The 18,245-nt window shown below is 33.7% G+C and overlaps 1 protein-coding gene across 1 annotated transcript in view; it reads left to right on the top strand.

Moving 5' to 3' along the window:
* Window positions 1-18,245, top strand: part of Iars2 (isoleucyl-tRNA synthetase 2, mitochondrial) — a 57,390-nt gene that overhangs the window by 23,497 nt on the left and 15,648 nt on the right. The window contains exons 12-14 of the mRNA XM_046438388.1: window positions 1,525-1,685; window positions 10,465-10,567; window positions 11,339-11,432. Of these exons, the coding sequence (XP_046294344.1) occupies window positions 1,525-1,685; window positions 10,465-10,567; window positions 11,339-11,432 (358 nt within the window). The remainder of the gene's footprint in view (window positions 1-1,524; window positions 1,686-10,464; window positions 10,568-11,338; window positions 11,433-18,245) is intronic.

Below are 18,245 nucleotides of genomic sequence, written 5' to 3' on the forward strand. Positions count from 1 at the left end.
TAAGGTCCTGCACAATTTAGTGAGAACTTACTTCAAAAGAAAAAAAAGGGGGATGGTGCTGGGGAGGTAGTTCAGGAGTTAAGTACCCTTGGTTTCAATTTCCAGTACCAAAAAAAAAAACAACAAAAAACAAAAAAACATAAATCCAATGCTATTATACCACCTTCAGAAAGTCCTTAACAAAATCCAGTAACCCAGTCAGTATTCACATTTCTTGGCTTTAAAAACCGAGTATTAGTCAAATTGAATTAGAGAAGTGGTGTTGCTCCAAAAGGTTTTGGGGGTAAGAGACTTCAGTTTAGAAAAGAAGCTATTTAAACCTGCTTAGCAAAATGCTTTATTTTGGGGGTACTGGGGATTGAATTCAGTGGCACCTGATCACCAGGCACATCCCCAGTAAATACCCCAAGGGTATTTTCTATTTTATTTAGAGACAGGGTTTCTTGCTGGGGGTATAGCTCAGTTGGTAGAGTGCTCGCCTCTCATGCACAAGGTCCTGAGTTCAAAACACTTGCACCACAAAAAAAAAAAAAAAAAAAAAAGAGGGAGAGAGAGAGACAGGGTCTCACTGAGTTGCTTGGTGCCTCGCTTTTGTTGAGGCTGGCTTTGAACTCACAATCCTCCTGCTTCAGCCTCCCTAGCCACTGGGATTCCAGGTATATGCCACTGTGCCTGGTGCAAAAAAGCTTTTTTTTAATGAAGAGTTTAAGTTAGCATATTTTGACTTTTGGGGGGGATTAATAACAACCATTTATGCTGTTCAATTGATCTTTTGGTAATTGACAAATATATCAAATGTAGGTAGTTGACAACTTTTTGAGGAAATAAAGGGGGAGTTTTCAAAGGATGTAAATAAATAGGAAGTAACTGATATTTTGGGGAAAGTGTTTTCGGCATTGTAAACCTTGCTGTGTAAAATCAATCTATATTGTTTGTAATCCTTGTTTGTCAACCTAGGACAGTAGCTTATTTTTAAAGTGCTTACAAAAATGATTAAAATCAAGTTTGCATTGATCTTAACTATAGTTTATTAAGTATATGTAATACTTGTACTAAACCTTTTATAACCAGTTTTGTTTTTGAAGTGGAGTCTCCCTACATTGCCCAGGCTGGTATCAAACTTGTGTGCTCATGATCCTCCCACCTCAGCCTCCAGTCATTATTCATTCATAGTTCTTTTTGTGGCTCTGTTAGTAGGTGTGTCTTTCCATGCCCAGGCTTGTTACCAGTTTTGATCTAGGGTTGGTGTAAATTGGAAATTGGTATAAAGTCTCTTGTTAAATCCTCCAAAGATTAAGTCTGCTCTTGATAATAATTAGTAAGACTTTGGTGACTCTGTTTTTATTTTGCCTCATTTGCTCTGAAATCTTTAGTTTTTTGTTGTGTTTAGTTTTGGGAGTGTCAGGGGGATGTGAATGACAGCCAACATCCAAAACAAACCACTGCATAAGGAAAAATAATGACAGTTGTAGAAAAATTTATTCTGCTCTCTCTCATTAGTCTTGATTTATGAATCAATTTCAGGAATTGTTAAAGACAGTGAAGTTTATTCCAGGAGCAACACTGAATGCCATGGTTGACATGATGGACAGGCGTCCGTATTGGTGTATATCCAGGCAAAGAGTTTGGGGAGTTCCAATTCCTGTATTTCATCATAAGACAAAAGATGAATACTTGATCAACAGGTAGAACTTTTTATGATAATTTTTTTGTTGTTTTAAAGTGAATTGTGTTCTTTTCAATAATGGAAAAAAATAGTGTAAACTATTGAGATTCTCATATATTTTTCATTTATTTATTTTTCAGGCACTGGGTATTGAACCCAGAGGTGCTTAACCACTGAGCTACATCCCCAGTTCTTTTTATTTTTTATTTTTTGAGACAGGGTCTTGCCAAGTTGCTTAAGGCCTTGGTAAGTTGCTGAAGATGACCTTGAACTTGCAGTCCTCCTGCCTCAGCCTCTAGCATAGCTGGGATAACAGACATGAGCCACCACGCCCAGCTTCATATATATATTTAAACAAGATATTATAAAATAGCAATATTTTGGGGAAATGAAATATAAATTTCCAAAGGATTCATATTTCAACATATAAAACAAAAACTAAGATTTGTTCCAGTATTGATAATTAGAAAGAAAGCTCTGTTTTATTCTATGAGAATTTATTGTACTAGTTTAAAGTGTTGGGGATCCAAAGATCCCCACTGTTTAGTTGGGGAGCCTAAAATGTAATTTTACTTTAGGAATCACTTTACCAGTGAACTACATCCCCAGCCCTTTTTATTTTTATTTTGAGGCACAGTCTTGGTAAGTTGCTGAGTTTGGCTTCAAACTTGTGATCCTCCTGCCTCAGCCTCCCAAACTGCTGGGATTACAGGTGTGTGCCACCTTACCTGGCCTCCCTGTTAGCAGATGTGGGACAGGGAATATTTATCATTCCTTTGGGGAATACATTCTAGGTTTTCATTTTCTTTGAGTAATGTTTTAATATGGCTAAATTATGTTGTAGCCTAAGTAAAGAGTTTGAATACATTTGTAAGTGTTTATACATTTAATCAATTGAGAACCCAGTGAAGAATTTGAGGGAATAGAGGCCAAGAAATAAAAGAGGAGTGTTGAGACTGTAGACGTAGATTTGAATGTCCCCACCTTGTCTCTCAAATTTTTGTGAAAAGGTTATACTTTTCATTGTCAATATTATCATTATTTCTTTAACAGTACTTCCATGATTGCATATATTTGAAGTGGTATTTTTTTTTCAGTGTTAAAGGTTTTTTTAAGTCATCTGTAGGCACATATTGAATACTTGTTTTTTTTGTTTGTGTATTTGTTATCTTTTGTGCTGGAGATTGGTTGTTGGTTGTTGGTTGATTGTTGATTAAGTAGGTGAAATATATGTGAACTTCAGAAAAACACAAACAAGTTTTTTTTTATCATTTACATTTTTATTTGTTAATACATTTACATGGTTGTGTTAAAGATCTCTGTATCTGCCATTGTGTTGCTTCCATGGTATTAGTTGATTTCTGATTTTGAAGTAGAAGAAACATACAGAATATTGGCCTACAGAAGTGACAGACAAACGTAGTCATACTGTCTGTCAATTCATAGGTCATTTTCCTGTACACCATTTCTTAATGATGACTCAGATCCTCTTTCATTTTGACATTACACTTGAACTTAAGACAATTGACATTCATTCTTAGTTATTTTGTCAGTTTTATAGAAGAGAAAGATTATCATTTTTCCTCCTTAAGTGAATGAGAATCAAGTAATCACAGTGTTGTATTCTTATGCCTTTGTATTGTAGCAAGTTGGTGACCATCAAAAGTAACAGCATCTCCACTGGAAATTCATACACAGTCCACATGGAGTTGCTGTTACACTTGATAATCCCACTCAGTGGATCCAAAGGTTCCTTCTGTTGGTTTTTTTCCTTCTGTGGTGCTGAGGTGCACCAGGGCTTGGCACATGCCAGGCAAAAACTCTACTGCAGAACTGCACCCCCATCCCTCCTCTGCCTTTCTTGATGAAAATGTATATATTATCTGTAAGTGTATTTTTTTCTCAAAATAAATTTTTAAATTTATGTTCTAAATGAGTTTAGAGACTGATTTGGTTTGAAACTGATGTTTGATTCTGATTTGAATTAATGGTTTTATTAGCATTTTATATTCATTTGTATTTTATCAAGAAATGATTTCAGTTCTGACCTTAATGTCATTGGTCATTTTCTGCATCTGCAATATAATATCATTATGACTTAGATTAAAATCAGTTTCTAGTTAATAAAAACAATAATTTTTAGTATTAAACAATTAGAAACATCGGCTCCGTAGGCAGGCAAAAAGTTGACTGATTTTTTTTCAGTATTTCACATGATTGTTATCAACTTAATACTATAAATACCATGATTGTAATCCATTTACTGCTATTAATAGCATAGCTAACTTATGCATTTAGGAAACTGAACTTAAGCATTTAGGACCTTGACTTCTGGAAATTGTGAGAAATTTATAGAAATTGGCAAGGAATTTCCAATTTAATTTGAGTTTAGCTGTCTTAATTTCAGGCTTACAATAATAATGACACTTTGGTAGAAATTTTTGTTAATTAACTAAAATTTTCTCCAAAATTATTTCCTGTTACCTTTAAAACCTAATTGTAGGATTAGATTAAGTAAAGAATGCTTCCCTCCCAAATTTTATTGTGTTCTCAAATTCAATTTAGTAAACAAATATGAAGCAGTCTCTTACCTTATTCTTATTCCAGTAATTTGCAGAAGAAAAGTTGTCTTACAGCCCTTAATATTTTTGCTTATAAAGACAAAACAGAAAAACGGTGAAATGACAGCCAGTTTCTTCGTTACCTAGCCTTAAGACTGCTTAATTTCCAATAACATGCTAAATGAGCCTTCAGCTCAGTTGATAGTAAAGTTCAGAATGATTGGTTGGTGTTATAGTTGCTCATACTGCCTAGTGGGTTTTCACTGATTGAAATCTAGGAAGGGACACGTAATGCATGTGTTTAGATAAGGCCTTTGAGTAAAGTACAGAGTTTTATGGTGAACTTATTGCTTTATGAAATACAGCATTAAAGTAGAAACATATAGATTATATAGTGAGTGATAAGTGGTTTCACCCACTTTTATCAACAGTAATTTATATGACCTTTAAGCTATACGTTAACTGTGTGCTTGTGTTAAGTATAGGGTATTATTAACAAAATTAAGGCTAGAATTTTTAAATTTCCAAGAGCAAATTTAGACTTTTTCCCTTGAAGAATATATAACATCATAGGGAAATTCTTAGAAAATTATTTTCAAAGATTTTAAAGCATGATCTCAGTTTCATTGTAAAAATAACTGGAATTGTAGTTCTGTGATAGTGCACTAGCCTAGCATGCATGAGGCCCTGATTTCAATCCCCAGCACCACAAAAAGAATAAGAATTTCTACTTCTCTGAGTATTTATCATAGGGAAATAAGAGGACTAATGTCTCTTGGTCTTTTGTACAAAGAAATATATGTACAATATAGTTGTTTGTAAAGAAATATGGTATTATAAAAGAAGAGTTAATCCAGTTCAGTTTTGGAAGAATGATTCTGCAGCATAATGGTTGTCTGGGTCCTTGGGTATGAAAATCAATTAAACAACCCGGCCACCATTTGGCAGTTCCAGAGTTTTACCACAGCTATATGGATACCCTGTGAGCCCTTATTTTATATTAACTTGTATTTTTTTCCATGCTATCCATTATAGCTACCTCAGGTTTTTAAGTTATATATCTGTGTTTATTTTTATTGCAAATTTTGTTTTTAAAATGCCTATCACAGCTTTTTATAATCAGTCTACTGAAGTACAAGCCAAGAAAGTTAGTTTCCTCTTTGTGATACTTATTCTTTGCACATGAATTTTGGTTCATTTGGATTATTATTTGTTATTATTATTAAAATCTGTATATTATAATTTTTTCAGTTTTTATTATTTTTAGATCAAAAATCACATATATTTATTGATGGCATAAAATTTTCAAATATATGTTATGAAATGGCTAAATTGAGCTGATTAATATGGTTTCTTTATTCTCTCATTCTAGAATTGCTTTTTTTTTTTTTTTCTTTTAAATGTAAGTAATTGTCTAAAATCTCAAAATAGAACTGAACTGGGGCTGGGGTTGTAGTTCAGTGGTAGAGTACTTGCCATGCATATGTAAGGCCCTGGGTTCAATCCTCCAGCACCACATAAATATAAATAAATAAATGAATAAAATAAAGCTATAAAAAATAGAACTAAGAGGCTGTGGCTCAGTGGTAGAGCACTTGCCTAGCATATGTGAGGCATGGGGTTCAATTCTCAGCACTGCATATAAATAAATAAATAAAATAAAGGTCCACTGACAACTAAAAAAATATTTAAAAAAAAGAACTGAATTTACAGAGCATAATGCTTTGTAAAGCATACTTAGTAAATTTAATTTAGTACATGATTTATTTGTTTGTTTGTTTGTTTGTATTGGGGATTGAACCCAGGGGCACTTTACCATTGAGCCACATCCCCAGCCTTTTTAATTCCATTTTGAGTCAGGGTCTCCATAAGTTACTTAGGGCCTTGCTAAATTGCTGAGGCTGGCTTCTAACTTAGGATCCTTCTGCCTCAGCCTCCGAAGTTGCTGAAATTACAAGTATGGGCCATCATACCCAGCCAATACGTGATATTTTTTTATTTCATAATATAAAGTAAGGAGGTGAGTCTTGCTCTAAATGTTAGTGAGGCTTCCTCTATCAATGATGCAGAACTTATTATCCTTCTCAAAAATGTTTCATATTTCTTTTAGATATATTGAAAGCAATTTTCTTTTGTTCAGGTTTATATGCATATGTAATAAAATAAAATTTGGGCTGTTTTTTGTAGTATGTAGTTTTATTTACAGTAGTTTTTTGAAATCATATTTTAAAAGTTACTGCAGGATTAACATTGTATGATTAAATCACTTCTAAGAAAAACTAAAATAAAAAAAAAACAAGCAATTTCTTTCTCACTTTATGGGTTTCAAGAAGTATTTTTAATTCGTAAATTAAAGATTTGTAAAATGCAAGATTAAAGACTGGGGGTTCCGCATAGTGCTTGAGCTATAATTGTGCATGAGTGAGGCCCTGGGTTTGATCCCCAGAACTGCAAAGGAAATTAAAAAAAAAAACAAAACCAAGATTATATTTCTTCGCATGTTAAAACATTGTGTTACTTTGTGTTACTTATCTGAGTGAATTTTAGTGAGACTAGAGATAAATGACTAGTTAGGATTTTTGCAGTTGCCTTAGTAACATGTCAGGAGCAAAAATTGGAATCTTCCTTTCTTTGGTACTTTGATAAACTCAGTAAGATACTTGAGTATGGTTGAATAATACTTAAAATTTTTAAAACTTTATGAAATACTTAACATTTAAGGATATGAAAAAAGATTCATTAAAGTTGTTTTGGCATTCTAAAATAGATGTGAAGGTATTATCAATAATGGTAAGATATTTATGCTTCTTTAGATATGAGGACTTTTTCTCCTCTTAGAGTAAAATTTTTCACATACCCTTCTTGTCACAACTTCTCTCAGTGTTCATAGAAACTGAAACTCAGGAAAAATAATAACTTTATTCCTGTCATTATCCATTAAGTCACAGGTAGTCCTGAGGCCTTTGGACTCATTTCTTGCTCTGTCAACACACTTATCTCCTGAGAATCCCTTGTTCCCTGACTTCATTTCTGTTCACGGTCTTTATTATACATGGGTAATAAGAGCCTTTTTGCCATTGCTTAGCAAATCCAGAGAGAAACAGTGTGAGTTCAGTGACAGTGGTGACTGTAATGGATGAGTTAGAGATTCAGAATAAAGAAGTGAAAGTAGCCCTGAACCATGATTTGGAATACATACTTTTAAGGTCTAGTTTGGTTACTTGTTTAATCTCATTACTTACAAAATCCCAAATACAAAATGGGCAGCTATACTGTAAATCCAATTAGTGCTTATAAAGGACTTTGAAAAATATAACATGTACTAGACACACAAATGCTTTTGATTAATGATAATGTCAATCCTGTATCTCTACTTGCTAAGTTTACATGAAATCTGAATGCTTTACTTTTAATTTTGTATTTTTTGTTTATTTTCAATATAAAACAATTTTGCTATTTTCTGAAATTACCAATCTTGTAACATTTATATAAAGGATAAAGGGACATCAATGTATTTATTTTTATGGTATTGGGGATTGAACCCAGGGCCTCACACTTGCTAGGCATGTGCTCTACTACTAAGTTATGTCCTTAGCCTTTATTTTATTTTGAGACAGGGTCTCATTATATTGCCAGGATGGCCTCTAACTTGTGATCCTACTGCCTCAGCCTGGTAATACCCATTTTTAGAATCATTAATTTTTGATGAAAATTTCTTTTTTTTTATTCCATTCTGCAGTTGAACCTACAGCCTCACCCATGCTAGGCAAGTACTCTATCACTGAGTTATATCCCAAACCTGAAAATTATATAATTGGTTTGAACAGTGCATCTGCTGCAATTATGTGTGTGTATAAATACTTTGCTAGTATCTTTATCTTTTCTCTTTTTAGGGTTTTGTCCTCTCGGGTGTTAGATTTTCTCAGATTTTTATATCATAATATTATTCATATTTTCTTAACTGACAAAGTATTCTTTGCAAACTATAAATAGTAATATATAACTGAATATTATTATCATATAACTAGGTTATTAGTACATAAAGTGCATAAAGTTTTTATGGTCTCATAGAATAAACATTTATCTTTACTGTTGGAAGTCCATATAAAATGAGTGTAGCTATCTTAGAAACATGGAATTGTGCCCATTACATTCTTATTATCCATAACATTATAATTTCAATGTATCCTTCTAGAAAAATGCCAACTTAGTGACATTTTATAAGATTATTTAAGTTTTAACTTGTAGACATATTTAAGTTATATTGCCCATTCAGTTTTTTGCTTCCTGCAGTAGTTTTTTGTAAACATTTCATTGATGTGTGAATTAGCAGACCAACAGAAGTTAGATGATTTGTTCTACACAGTCATAATTAGTAAGACGCAGATGGAGATTTAGAACTTAATACTTTTTCCTGTTCACTATTTCCATTTCCATTAAGTCCTTTGGACCTATATTAAATTCTTAGTTACTGGGCTGGGTTGTGGATCAGTGGTAGAGTGCTTGTCCGGCAAGTATAAGGCCCTGAGTTTGATTCTTGGAACTGCAGAAAAAGAAAACTATGCACGCACGCACGAGCGTGCGCGCACACACATACACACACACATATATATATATGTACATATGTGTGTGTATATATATATAAAATGTTAATATAGTTGTGTGTTCTGGTATTTGATTAACATAAAATGAACCATCTAAATTTATCTGGTTTAAAATAATTATTTTAAGTAATAGCTAATGCTTATGTACATATAAAAACGAGTGAGTCATTCTTAGTTCTACATTATTTATATCCACCTAATTAATATTCATAATGAGGTTGGGGATATAAGTCAGTGGTAGAGCACATGCTTGCCTGAGGCCTTGGGTTTGATCCCTTGCACCACAAAAAAGTTAAAAATAGAAAATTTAATATTCATAATAAGTCTCTAAATGATGCCCTTTTTATTGCATTTTACAAATGAGGAAACCAAGGTTCATAATACTCAGTACCTTGCCCAGGGTTACATGTCTAGTAAGTGGGTTAGAGCCAGAAATTAAACCCAAATTGTCTGACTTGTAGGTCCATGCTCTTGCCCATTGTATGTACCCTGACTAAAAGGAAAGCAACTAGAGGAAGCTATATAATATTAACAAAGCTGTAATACAAATATTATATTAAAAGTATGTAATTGCTGTGAGTAGCTTTAGTATAAATTTTTTTCCTGGCTCTAATTTTCAAATAATTTATAACTATATATCTTCACACAGTTATTCATTTGATATACAGTTATTGGCATTCTTCCATGTGATGGGCACTGTTTTGAAGTTTACATGTATGGTCTCATTTATTGCAGTTGTTCTGAGGGACATATGTAGGCTCACTAAAATGTAAGTTCCATTAGGGCAGGGATCTCATCTGTTTTGTTAAGTGCATTATCTCTAGTTCTAGAACACTGCTGAAGAAATTGGAGATGCTCAGTAGATTTAAAAAAAAATGAATTGGATTATTCTTCTTAACAGAGAGGAGAGCTGAATGTTAGAAGAGTTTTAGTTTTTGTACATGGTCATGACCATAGTGATGGAGAACAGAAGCCTAAATATCTGCTGTTGAAGTCTGTACTCTACTATGGCATTGCCTCTTACACAGGTGGATTTGAACTTAGTTCTGTAAGCAGGAAGGGAGTCCTTGAAAGTTTTTGAATGGAGAATTTGTGTAATCAAAAGCAGTTTAGGAATGCATCCATCTCAAGGTGTATCAGGTAAATAAAGGGATGAGAGTAGGGGAAATGTCAGATCATTGCATCAATCTAATATTGAAGCAGTAAGATTGCATTAATACGGTATCAATGGAAACAACTGTAATATTTCCAAGGTGGAACTGACTAAAATTGTTGGTTTAATTTGGCCAGAAATTGAAGGAGGCAGGGCAATTAGGAGGTTTTGAGTATAGGTACTTAGATAGAAAATAGAAATGGGGAAATCATGAAATAGGAAATCATGAACTGAAATAGGCAGATCAGAAAATATCATAGTATATTAAAAGTATAGATCAGAAAAAATCTTTTTCTTTTTCCTTTTTATAGGGATATATGATTAATTTTACTTAATTAGTTTGAATTTAAATTATGGCAGCAGCCAGATAAGCATGTAGTTGAACTAAGGTTCAGGAAAAAGGAAAAGATATTATAATTTAAAATTTTATTATTCATTATTATAGTAAATTGAAAAATTCTTCCTTTCCCCCCAAAATAGCCAAACCATTGAACATATTATTAAACTAGTGGAACAACATGGCAGTGATATCTGGTGGACTCTTCCCCCTGAGCAACTTCTTCCAAAACAAGTCTTATCTCAGGTAAACTGCTATTTGTGTTTGACAGCCTTTGTACATTTTTCATGACAATGACAACGTAAGAGTTCTCCGAATTAAAAGGTATGATTATAATGTCATGTAAAGTTAATAAATTTATTTACTATGAATTCTAAGCAAATGCAGTTTGAACATTGGACATTTTGTTAGTAATGGAAACATAGTATTTAACAAAGCATGGAACAGTAAGGTCATTTATCTCTTTGGGAGCTGGGATTGATTTTTGACTGATTGGGTTGACTAAGTAGATAATTATGAGAACAGCCCCCAACATTGGTACATCAGGACTTTTTAGGATCTGATGTGGAGTTAACAGATTACATCACACATCAAAAAATCCACACTAGAAATTAATTTCAAGAACTTTTTAAAAAACAGCAACTATTTTACTACATTGGTGGATGTATATAACTAAGTGGCCATAGTCACTTTTACATGCAAATGGCGAGAGTTGTAACTGAACTGTAAAATGCTTAAAAATGTTTAGATGTTATTGACAAATGTGAATTGAATGTCTGTTTTTCACTTTCTTTTTTTTGAATATTTATTTTTTAGTTTTAGGTAGATACAATATCTTTATTTTACATTTATGTGGTGCTGAGGATCGAACTCAGTGCCCCATGCATTGTAGGCGAGCACTCTACCACTGGGCCACAATCCCAGCCCATGTTTTTCACTTTCTTAAAATTCTTTGGGTACTTAGTGGCTATATTGTGGTCTTTGTAAAATTAAAATGCTTTTGCACTATCTTATTAGGTTGGTGGCCCTGATGCTTTGGAATATATGCCAGGTCAGGATATTTTGGACATCTGGTTTGACAGTGGAACTTCATGGTCTTATGTTCTTCCAGGTAAGTTTTTAAAAATAGATTATATGCCAATTGAGAAGTTTTGAAAACACAGAAATGTTACTTAGAAGAGATCTGTAACCAAAAACTTTTGTTTGCTTTATAAGTAGTAGATCTTCTATTATAACATAATTGTAGACCTAGAAGGATCCTTTGGCAGTCATATGATCCAATGATTTCCAAACTTTTTGTTTTTTTTGCTTGTGTGATTTTCAAGGTGAAATTTTAATTAGAATCTTAGTACATTAAATAGATGGAAAAGAATAGGAATTTTCTCCTCCTTGTAACTGGCTAATTCTCCTTGGTTTGTACAGCAATCTGAAAGCATCCAGTTTCCTAAAATAAAGTTTGGAAATCCCTGAAATAATCTGATGCCATCATTTTTTAGAAGAGAAAATGAGATTGAATTAGAGCCAGATTAAGTGGAACTTGAGCTGATATTCAGTTCTCATTCTTCCACACTGCATTGACCCTTTCACATTTTTCCCCCCTCTTTATAGAAATAACAGACTAATTATTTACCTACCTCATAGTTAGGGTCAATTTTGACTCATTGTATAAAGACAAAGAAGAGACCATGGACAAAAATTAGAAGAGCACAGTAGTAGAAGGTACACCTTAGAAGATGTGTGGAGATATTTGAGAGCAATATCCTTAAGGATACGACATGTAAAGTCGGACATAAGAGTAAAAAAAACGAGCCTTGTCAGCACTGTGAAATTAAAGATGGGGCTGCAGAATTTGGGGCTCAATGATGGATCAGATAGCTTTGCTTTCTGAACAGGGGAATGTGGGGAGAATAACTCACTGTACAATTGGCCATTGTTAAAGGCATTGAAAGGACTTACCCTCAAGTTTTACGTGAAATATACTTCTGATACTGGGCTTCACTGTTGAAAGCCCAGCAGTATGATTCCTATTCCATAAATATAGGTAAATATATTTCTTTTATTTGGACCTTTCTTTCAGCTTAGGAAATATGAAAAAAATGCATGTAAATGCATGCTTATTCTCTGATAACTAAAATGTACATAATAATTCATAATGCACAAATATATTACATTAATTTTTATATAATAATTTTCAATAGTATTATTTCATAATTATTTTTCTCAAAGTATATATGAGAGAAAATATTGCAAGTTTAGGTACTTTGTTTTTGTGCATTATATGGAAAATTTAGGCAAATGACACTGCTCATGGCAGATTATATAGCAGCAGAAAGATGAGTTTCCTGCTAGCATGTTTGGGGCAGCACCCTGAATTCTAGGAAAGAGTGCCAAAGGTAAAGCTGCTTATGGAATGTATTTCAAGGGTCATTCACTGCTTTGTTCTTAGTGAGAATTAATACTGCTAGCAGTGTTGCTTTATTTCTCAAGTAGTTCTGTTATTAATGTTGTAAGTGCTGGACCCATTAACTGGGCTGTAAACTGCACAAAACTGTCATTAAAACTTGCATGCTGTTGTTGAGTGCTGAATTTAGTCATACTGTTTCTCTTTTTTGTTGTTGTTGTTCTGCTAGGGATCAACCCAAGGCCTCATGAATGCTGGGCAAGTGTTCTACTATTGAACCAGTCCCTAGTATGTGTTCCTCTTCCTTTTTTTTTTTTTTTTTTTTACTATATATGTTTTTCTTTTTTTTTTTAGTACTGGGGATTATAATACAGGGGAACTTTACCACTGAGCCACATCCCCAGCCCCTTTTTAATTTTTTTCCTATTTGAGACAAGGTCTTACTAGGTTGCTGAGGGCCTTGGTAAATAGCTGAGGCTGGTCTCAGGCTTGCAATCCTCCTGACTCAGTCTCCGAAGTTGTTGAATTATAGGTGTACACTGCCACACCTGGTTTAGTGTGTGATCTTCTTAACCAAATAATTTTGACCATGACAAATTTTTTATTAAGTTAAATTAGTGGTAAAAATGTACCTACTTAATAAATCTTTTTTTTTTTTTCTTTCCTGTTGTATTTAAGTAATTGACTTCGAAGAAAATTCATTTGTCATTTAAATATATATGATGTACTTAATCTTAGGCTGTAGTTTCTACTTTTGTTAACTCATTATCTCTTCTCAATAAAAACCTTAAAAGATAAATCAGTAAGAAGTATGATACTCAGGTAACATTTGATTCTATTTTCCTCCCATTTATTTCATGATAAGAATCTCAAGATAGGCAGAAAGTGTAGTGGGGAAGAGAGCCAGGTACTAGGTGAATTCATAGTTTGAAAATCCATAAAGTTTTTTTTTTTTTAAAGTCACCTACTTTTCTGAGAAGTGTTAACTGTAATTTTTGTTCTCAAATGTAAAATGAGTCAATGTATATTTCTTTGAGAGTACGTTATTATAAAACAAGCTGAGCTTTCTTTGAGCCTAATTTTAGCTGTTAGTCTTCATTTGTATCTTCTACAAACTGAATTTGATTAGTTAGCATACATAACTGGTTTTACTTTCTGCTGATATGTTTTATAGCAGTGAAAGAGATTTGGCTTGTTAAGTTTTGACATCAGTTCAAGTACCTGTTTCCTTGTGAATTCAAAGTCAATAAATTCGAAACAAGAAAACTTTCTGAAAGGAAATGGCAGCCTGGGGCTGTGGCTCAGTGGTAGAGAGCTTGCCTCACATGGGTGAGGCCCTGGGTTCGATCCTCAGCACTACATAAAAATAAATAAATAAAATAAAGGTATTTGTCCATCTACAATTCAAAAAAAGAAAATAATTAAAAAACAAGATAAAAAAGGAAATGACATTTTTAAATGAATCATTTTATAGGTAAAAAGTGATACCTTTGTATCCAAAACATTGTGTAAACATTCACTGAAGGCATTAGTATGATTAAAAATATTTAATGTATGTGTGATTTTTAAATTTTTTGTATGTAGATGGACAGCTTGCCTTTTATTTATTTATTTTTATGTGATGCTGAGGATCAAATCCAGTGCCTCATACATGCTAGGCAAGCGCTCTCCTACTGAGCTACAACCCAGACCAGTAAACTTTATTTTTTAGAATAGTTTTAGGTTCTCAGCAAAATTGAACTAAAGGTATAGATATCATATGACTTACCCACTGACAGGCTATTCTCTCCCACTCTTAATACTCCACCAGAGTATTAAGTTATTTGCATTTGTTATAATAGATAAATCTTTTATTAATTAATTAATTTATTATTATTATTGTGTGTGTGTGTGTGTGTGTGTGTACCTGGGGATTGAACCCAGGACACTTTTTTTGCTGAGCTATACCTCTAGCAATTATTTATTTATTATTAATTTTTATTATTTTCAGGGTGCGTCTCACTAAGTTGTCTGGGCCGGCCTCAAACTTGTAATTCTCTTGCCTCAGCCCAATTGTTGAGCCACAGTGCCCAGTGATAAATCTATCTTGATACCTTATTATCACCCAAAGCCCATAGTTTACACTAGGCTCACTCTTGGTGGTATATGTTCTGTGGGTTTAGACGAATGTGCAATGGTATGTGCCTAGCATTGTAATGTCGTACAGAATAGTAACTACACCATCCCAAAACTCCTGGGTGCCACACCTATTTATCCTTCCCTCCATGCTGTTCTTTAGCAACCACTGATCTTCTTTGGGGAATTCCAGGATTGAATGCAGGGGTGTTCAACCCCTAAGCCCCATCCCCAGTCCTTTTCATTTTTTAAATTTTGACACAGGGTCTCACCTTGCTGAGTTGCTCAGGGCCTCTCTAAGTTGCTGAGGCAGGCTTTGAACTTGTGATCCTCTGGCATCAGCCTCCTGAGTTGCTGGGATTACAGTGAGCCACTGTGCCTGGCAAGCATTGTTCTTTTTATTGTCTAAAAAGGTCTTTTTATAGGTTTACTTTTCCTGTGTCATAGTTGGGATCATACAGTATGTAGCCTTTTCACTTCATTTAATATACATCTAAGTTTCTTCCATGTCTCTTCCTTATTGGATGGCTTATGTTTTTAGACTCTGATTAATATTCCATTGTCTAAATAAACCATAGAGTATTTATTTGTTCACCTGTTAAATAATAGTGTTTTAAAATACTTATTCTACTTCCTTTTAAATTTTTTTTATAGAGAAATAAATATAAATAGAGAAAAGAGGTCAGTTTTTTCAAATAAAATTAGACTAACAATTTAGATTTTTAAATAACTTCTTTTTAAAAAGTCACTTTTAAGGGCTTGTGCAATATTAAAGAGCTTAATTTCAAATTTTAATTATTACATTTCAGCATATATTTAGAGATTATTTTTGGTTTAAATTATTTTCAGTTGTTACACAGATTAAGCATAGTTTTGCCATATTTGCTTGTGCTGGTAATACAATTTGTTTCCTTAGTTAAATACAAAAATCTTGTCAAAATTCATGAATTTAAATTTTGTAATGAATTCAAACATTTTTAAATGTTTTTTTTATGGTAATTTTTATGGTTGATTTCTTCTTTTTTTTTTAAGTATCTTTTTTAGTTATCAATGGACACAATACCATTATTTTATTTATTTATTTTTTTTATGTGGTGCTAAGGATCGAACCCAGTGCCTCACACATGTTAGGCAAGTACTCTACCACTGAGTTATACCTCCAGCCCCGAGTTATTTTTTAAGTTACTTGCATGCCTAAATCACAATCTCAAAGATATTGAATAGTTTATTATTCTTTCTAAATATGAATTTTCATAATTTTCCTAAAATCTAAAGTTACTATGATAGAAATACTTTTTTGACCACGTGGTAAAGGGCCACTTTTCCTGGAAGTGTAAAACTCCATACTTACTACTGATCATACAAATTCTAATTTTTTTTTTTTTTTTACTATGAGGTCTATTATCTTTGTGTAGTGGGATTATCCATGAATCTTAATGTTCTTCCTGAAAGTTTTCCAAATTTCTAAGAATGTACTTTTGTTAGAAAAAATAAGCAGTACTAAAGACAAACTTTTTAGGAAATAGTCCCAATAGTGAATGATATAAAGTTGTTCATTAAATAAATCTACAGTGAAGTAGCACTTGGGTTTAGCTATGCTTGGTATTTCTTGCCATTTTTACCTTTGTGTTTGGAAGTTCCAGCAAGCTTTATATTTTCATTCCTTTCCAGAGTTTTGCTACTCCCAGACAGCCCATCCCCACTGTTTTCCCACTAATTTCACACCTTTTTTTCTTGAGACAAGTCCTCACTGTGTTGTCTAGGTTGGCTTGTGAACTTTTAAGCTCAACTGATCCTCCCACCTTAGACTCCTAAGTAGCTGGATTATATAGACAGATAGGCATGTATCACCAAGCCCAATCTCACATAGGATCTTTTTTTTTTGGTGCTAGGAATAGAACCCAAAACCTTGTACATACTAGGCAAGCACTCTACCACTTAGCTATACTTCCAGTCCATGTAGCATCTTAAAAGTCTTTCTTTCCAGAAATTATCTTGAATGATATTTAACTTTTTACCCAGTTCCAACAATTTTCAAATAGGTGAGAATGGGAAAGATACGAACACAGAGACCTTACCCTTAGTATGTATTACCTGTTTTGTTGTGATGCTTCTAGTAGGCTGGTGTCCTAGTAATTTTATTAGAATATTATAATATGTACTTCTAGGGAAGGATCAGAGACCATGTATTTTTTTTTAATTTTTTATTGTTGGTTGTTCAAAACATTACAAATTTCTTGACATATCATATTCCACACTTTGATTCAAGTGGGTTATGAACTCCCACCTTCACCCCATACACAGATTGCAGAATCACATCAGTTACACATCCATTGATTTACATATTGCCATACTAGTGTCTGTTGTGCTCCGCTGCCTTTCCCATCCTCCACCATCCCCCCTCCCCACCTCTCCCCTCCCCTCCCCTCCTCTCTCTCTACCCCCTCCACTGTATAACCCTGAGGGTCTCCTTCCATTTCCATGCAATTTCCCTTCTCTCTCCCTTTCCCTCCCACCTCTCATCCCTGTTAAATGTTAATCTTCTTCTCATGCTCTTCGTCCCTACTCTGTTCTTAGTTACTCTCCTTATATCAAAGAAGACATTTGGCATTTGTTTTTTTTGGGGATTGGCTAGCTTCACTTAGCATAATCTGCTCTAATGCCATCCATTTCCCTGCAAATTCTATGATTTTGTCATTTTTTAATGCAGAGTAATACTCCATTGTGTATAAATGCCACATTTTTTTTATCCATTCATCTATTGAAGGGCATCTAGGTTGGTTCCACAGTCTTGCTATTGTGAATTGTGCTGCTATGAACATTGATGTAGCAGTGTCCCTGTAGCATGCTCTTTTTAGGTCTTTAGGGAATAGACCGAGAAGGGGAATAGCTGGGTCAAATGATGGCTCCATTCCCAGCTTTCCAAGAAATCTCCATACTGCTTTCCAAATTGGCTGCACCAATTTGCAGTCCCACCAGCAATGTACAAGTGTACCCTTTTCCCCACATCCTCGCCAGCACTTGTTGTTGTTTGACTTCATAATGGCTGCCAATCTTACTGGAGTGAGATGGTATCTTAGGGTGGTTTTGATTTGCATTTCTCTGACAGCTAGAGATGGTGAGCATTTTTTCATGTACTTGTTGATTGACTGTATGTCCTCCTCTGAGAAGTGTCTGTTCAGGTCCTTGGCCCATTTGTTGATTGGGTTGTTTGTTCTCTTATTGTCTAATTTTTGGAGTTCTTTGTATACTCTGGATATTAGGGCTCTATCTGAAGTGTGAGGAGTAAAGATTTGTTCCCAGGGTGTAGGCTCCCTATTTACCTCTCTTATTGTTTCTTTTGCTGAGAAAAAACTTTTTAGTTTGAGTAAGTCCCATTTGTTGATTCTAGTTATTAACTTTTGTGCT

The sequence above is a fragment of the Marmota monax genome, unplaced genomic scaffold (assembly GCF_021218885.2).
Source record: "Marmota monax isolate L192 unplaced genomic scaffold, Marmota_monax_Labrador192_F-V1.1 WCK01_AAM20220418_F8-fsc00118, whole genome shotgun sequence".
Classification (NCBI taxonomy): Eukaryota; Metazoa; Chordata; class Mammalia; order Rodentia; family Sciuridae; genus Marmota; species Marmota monax.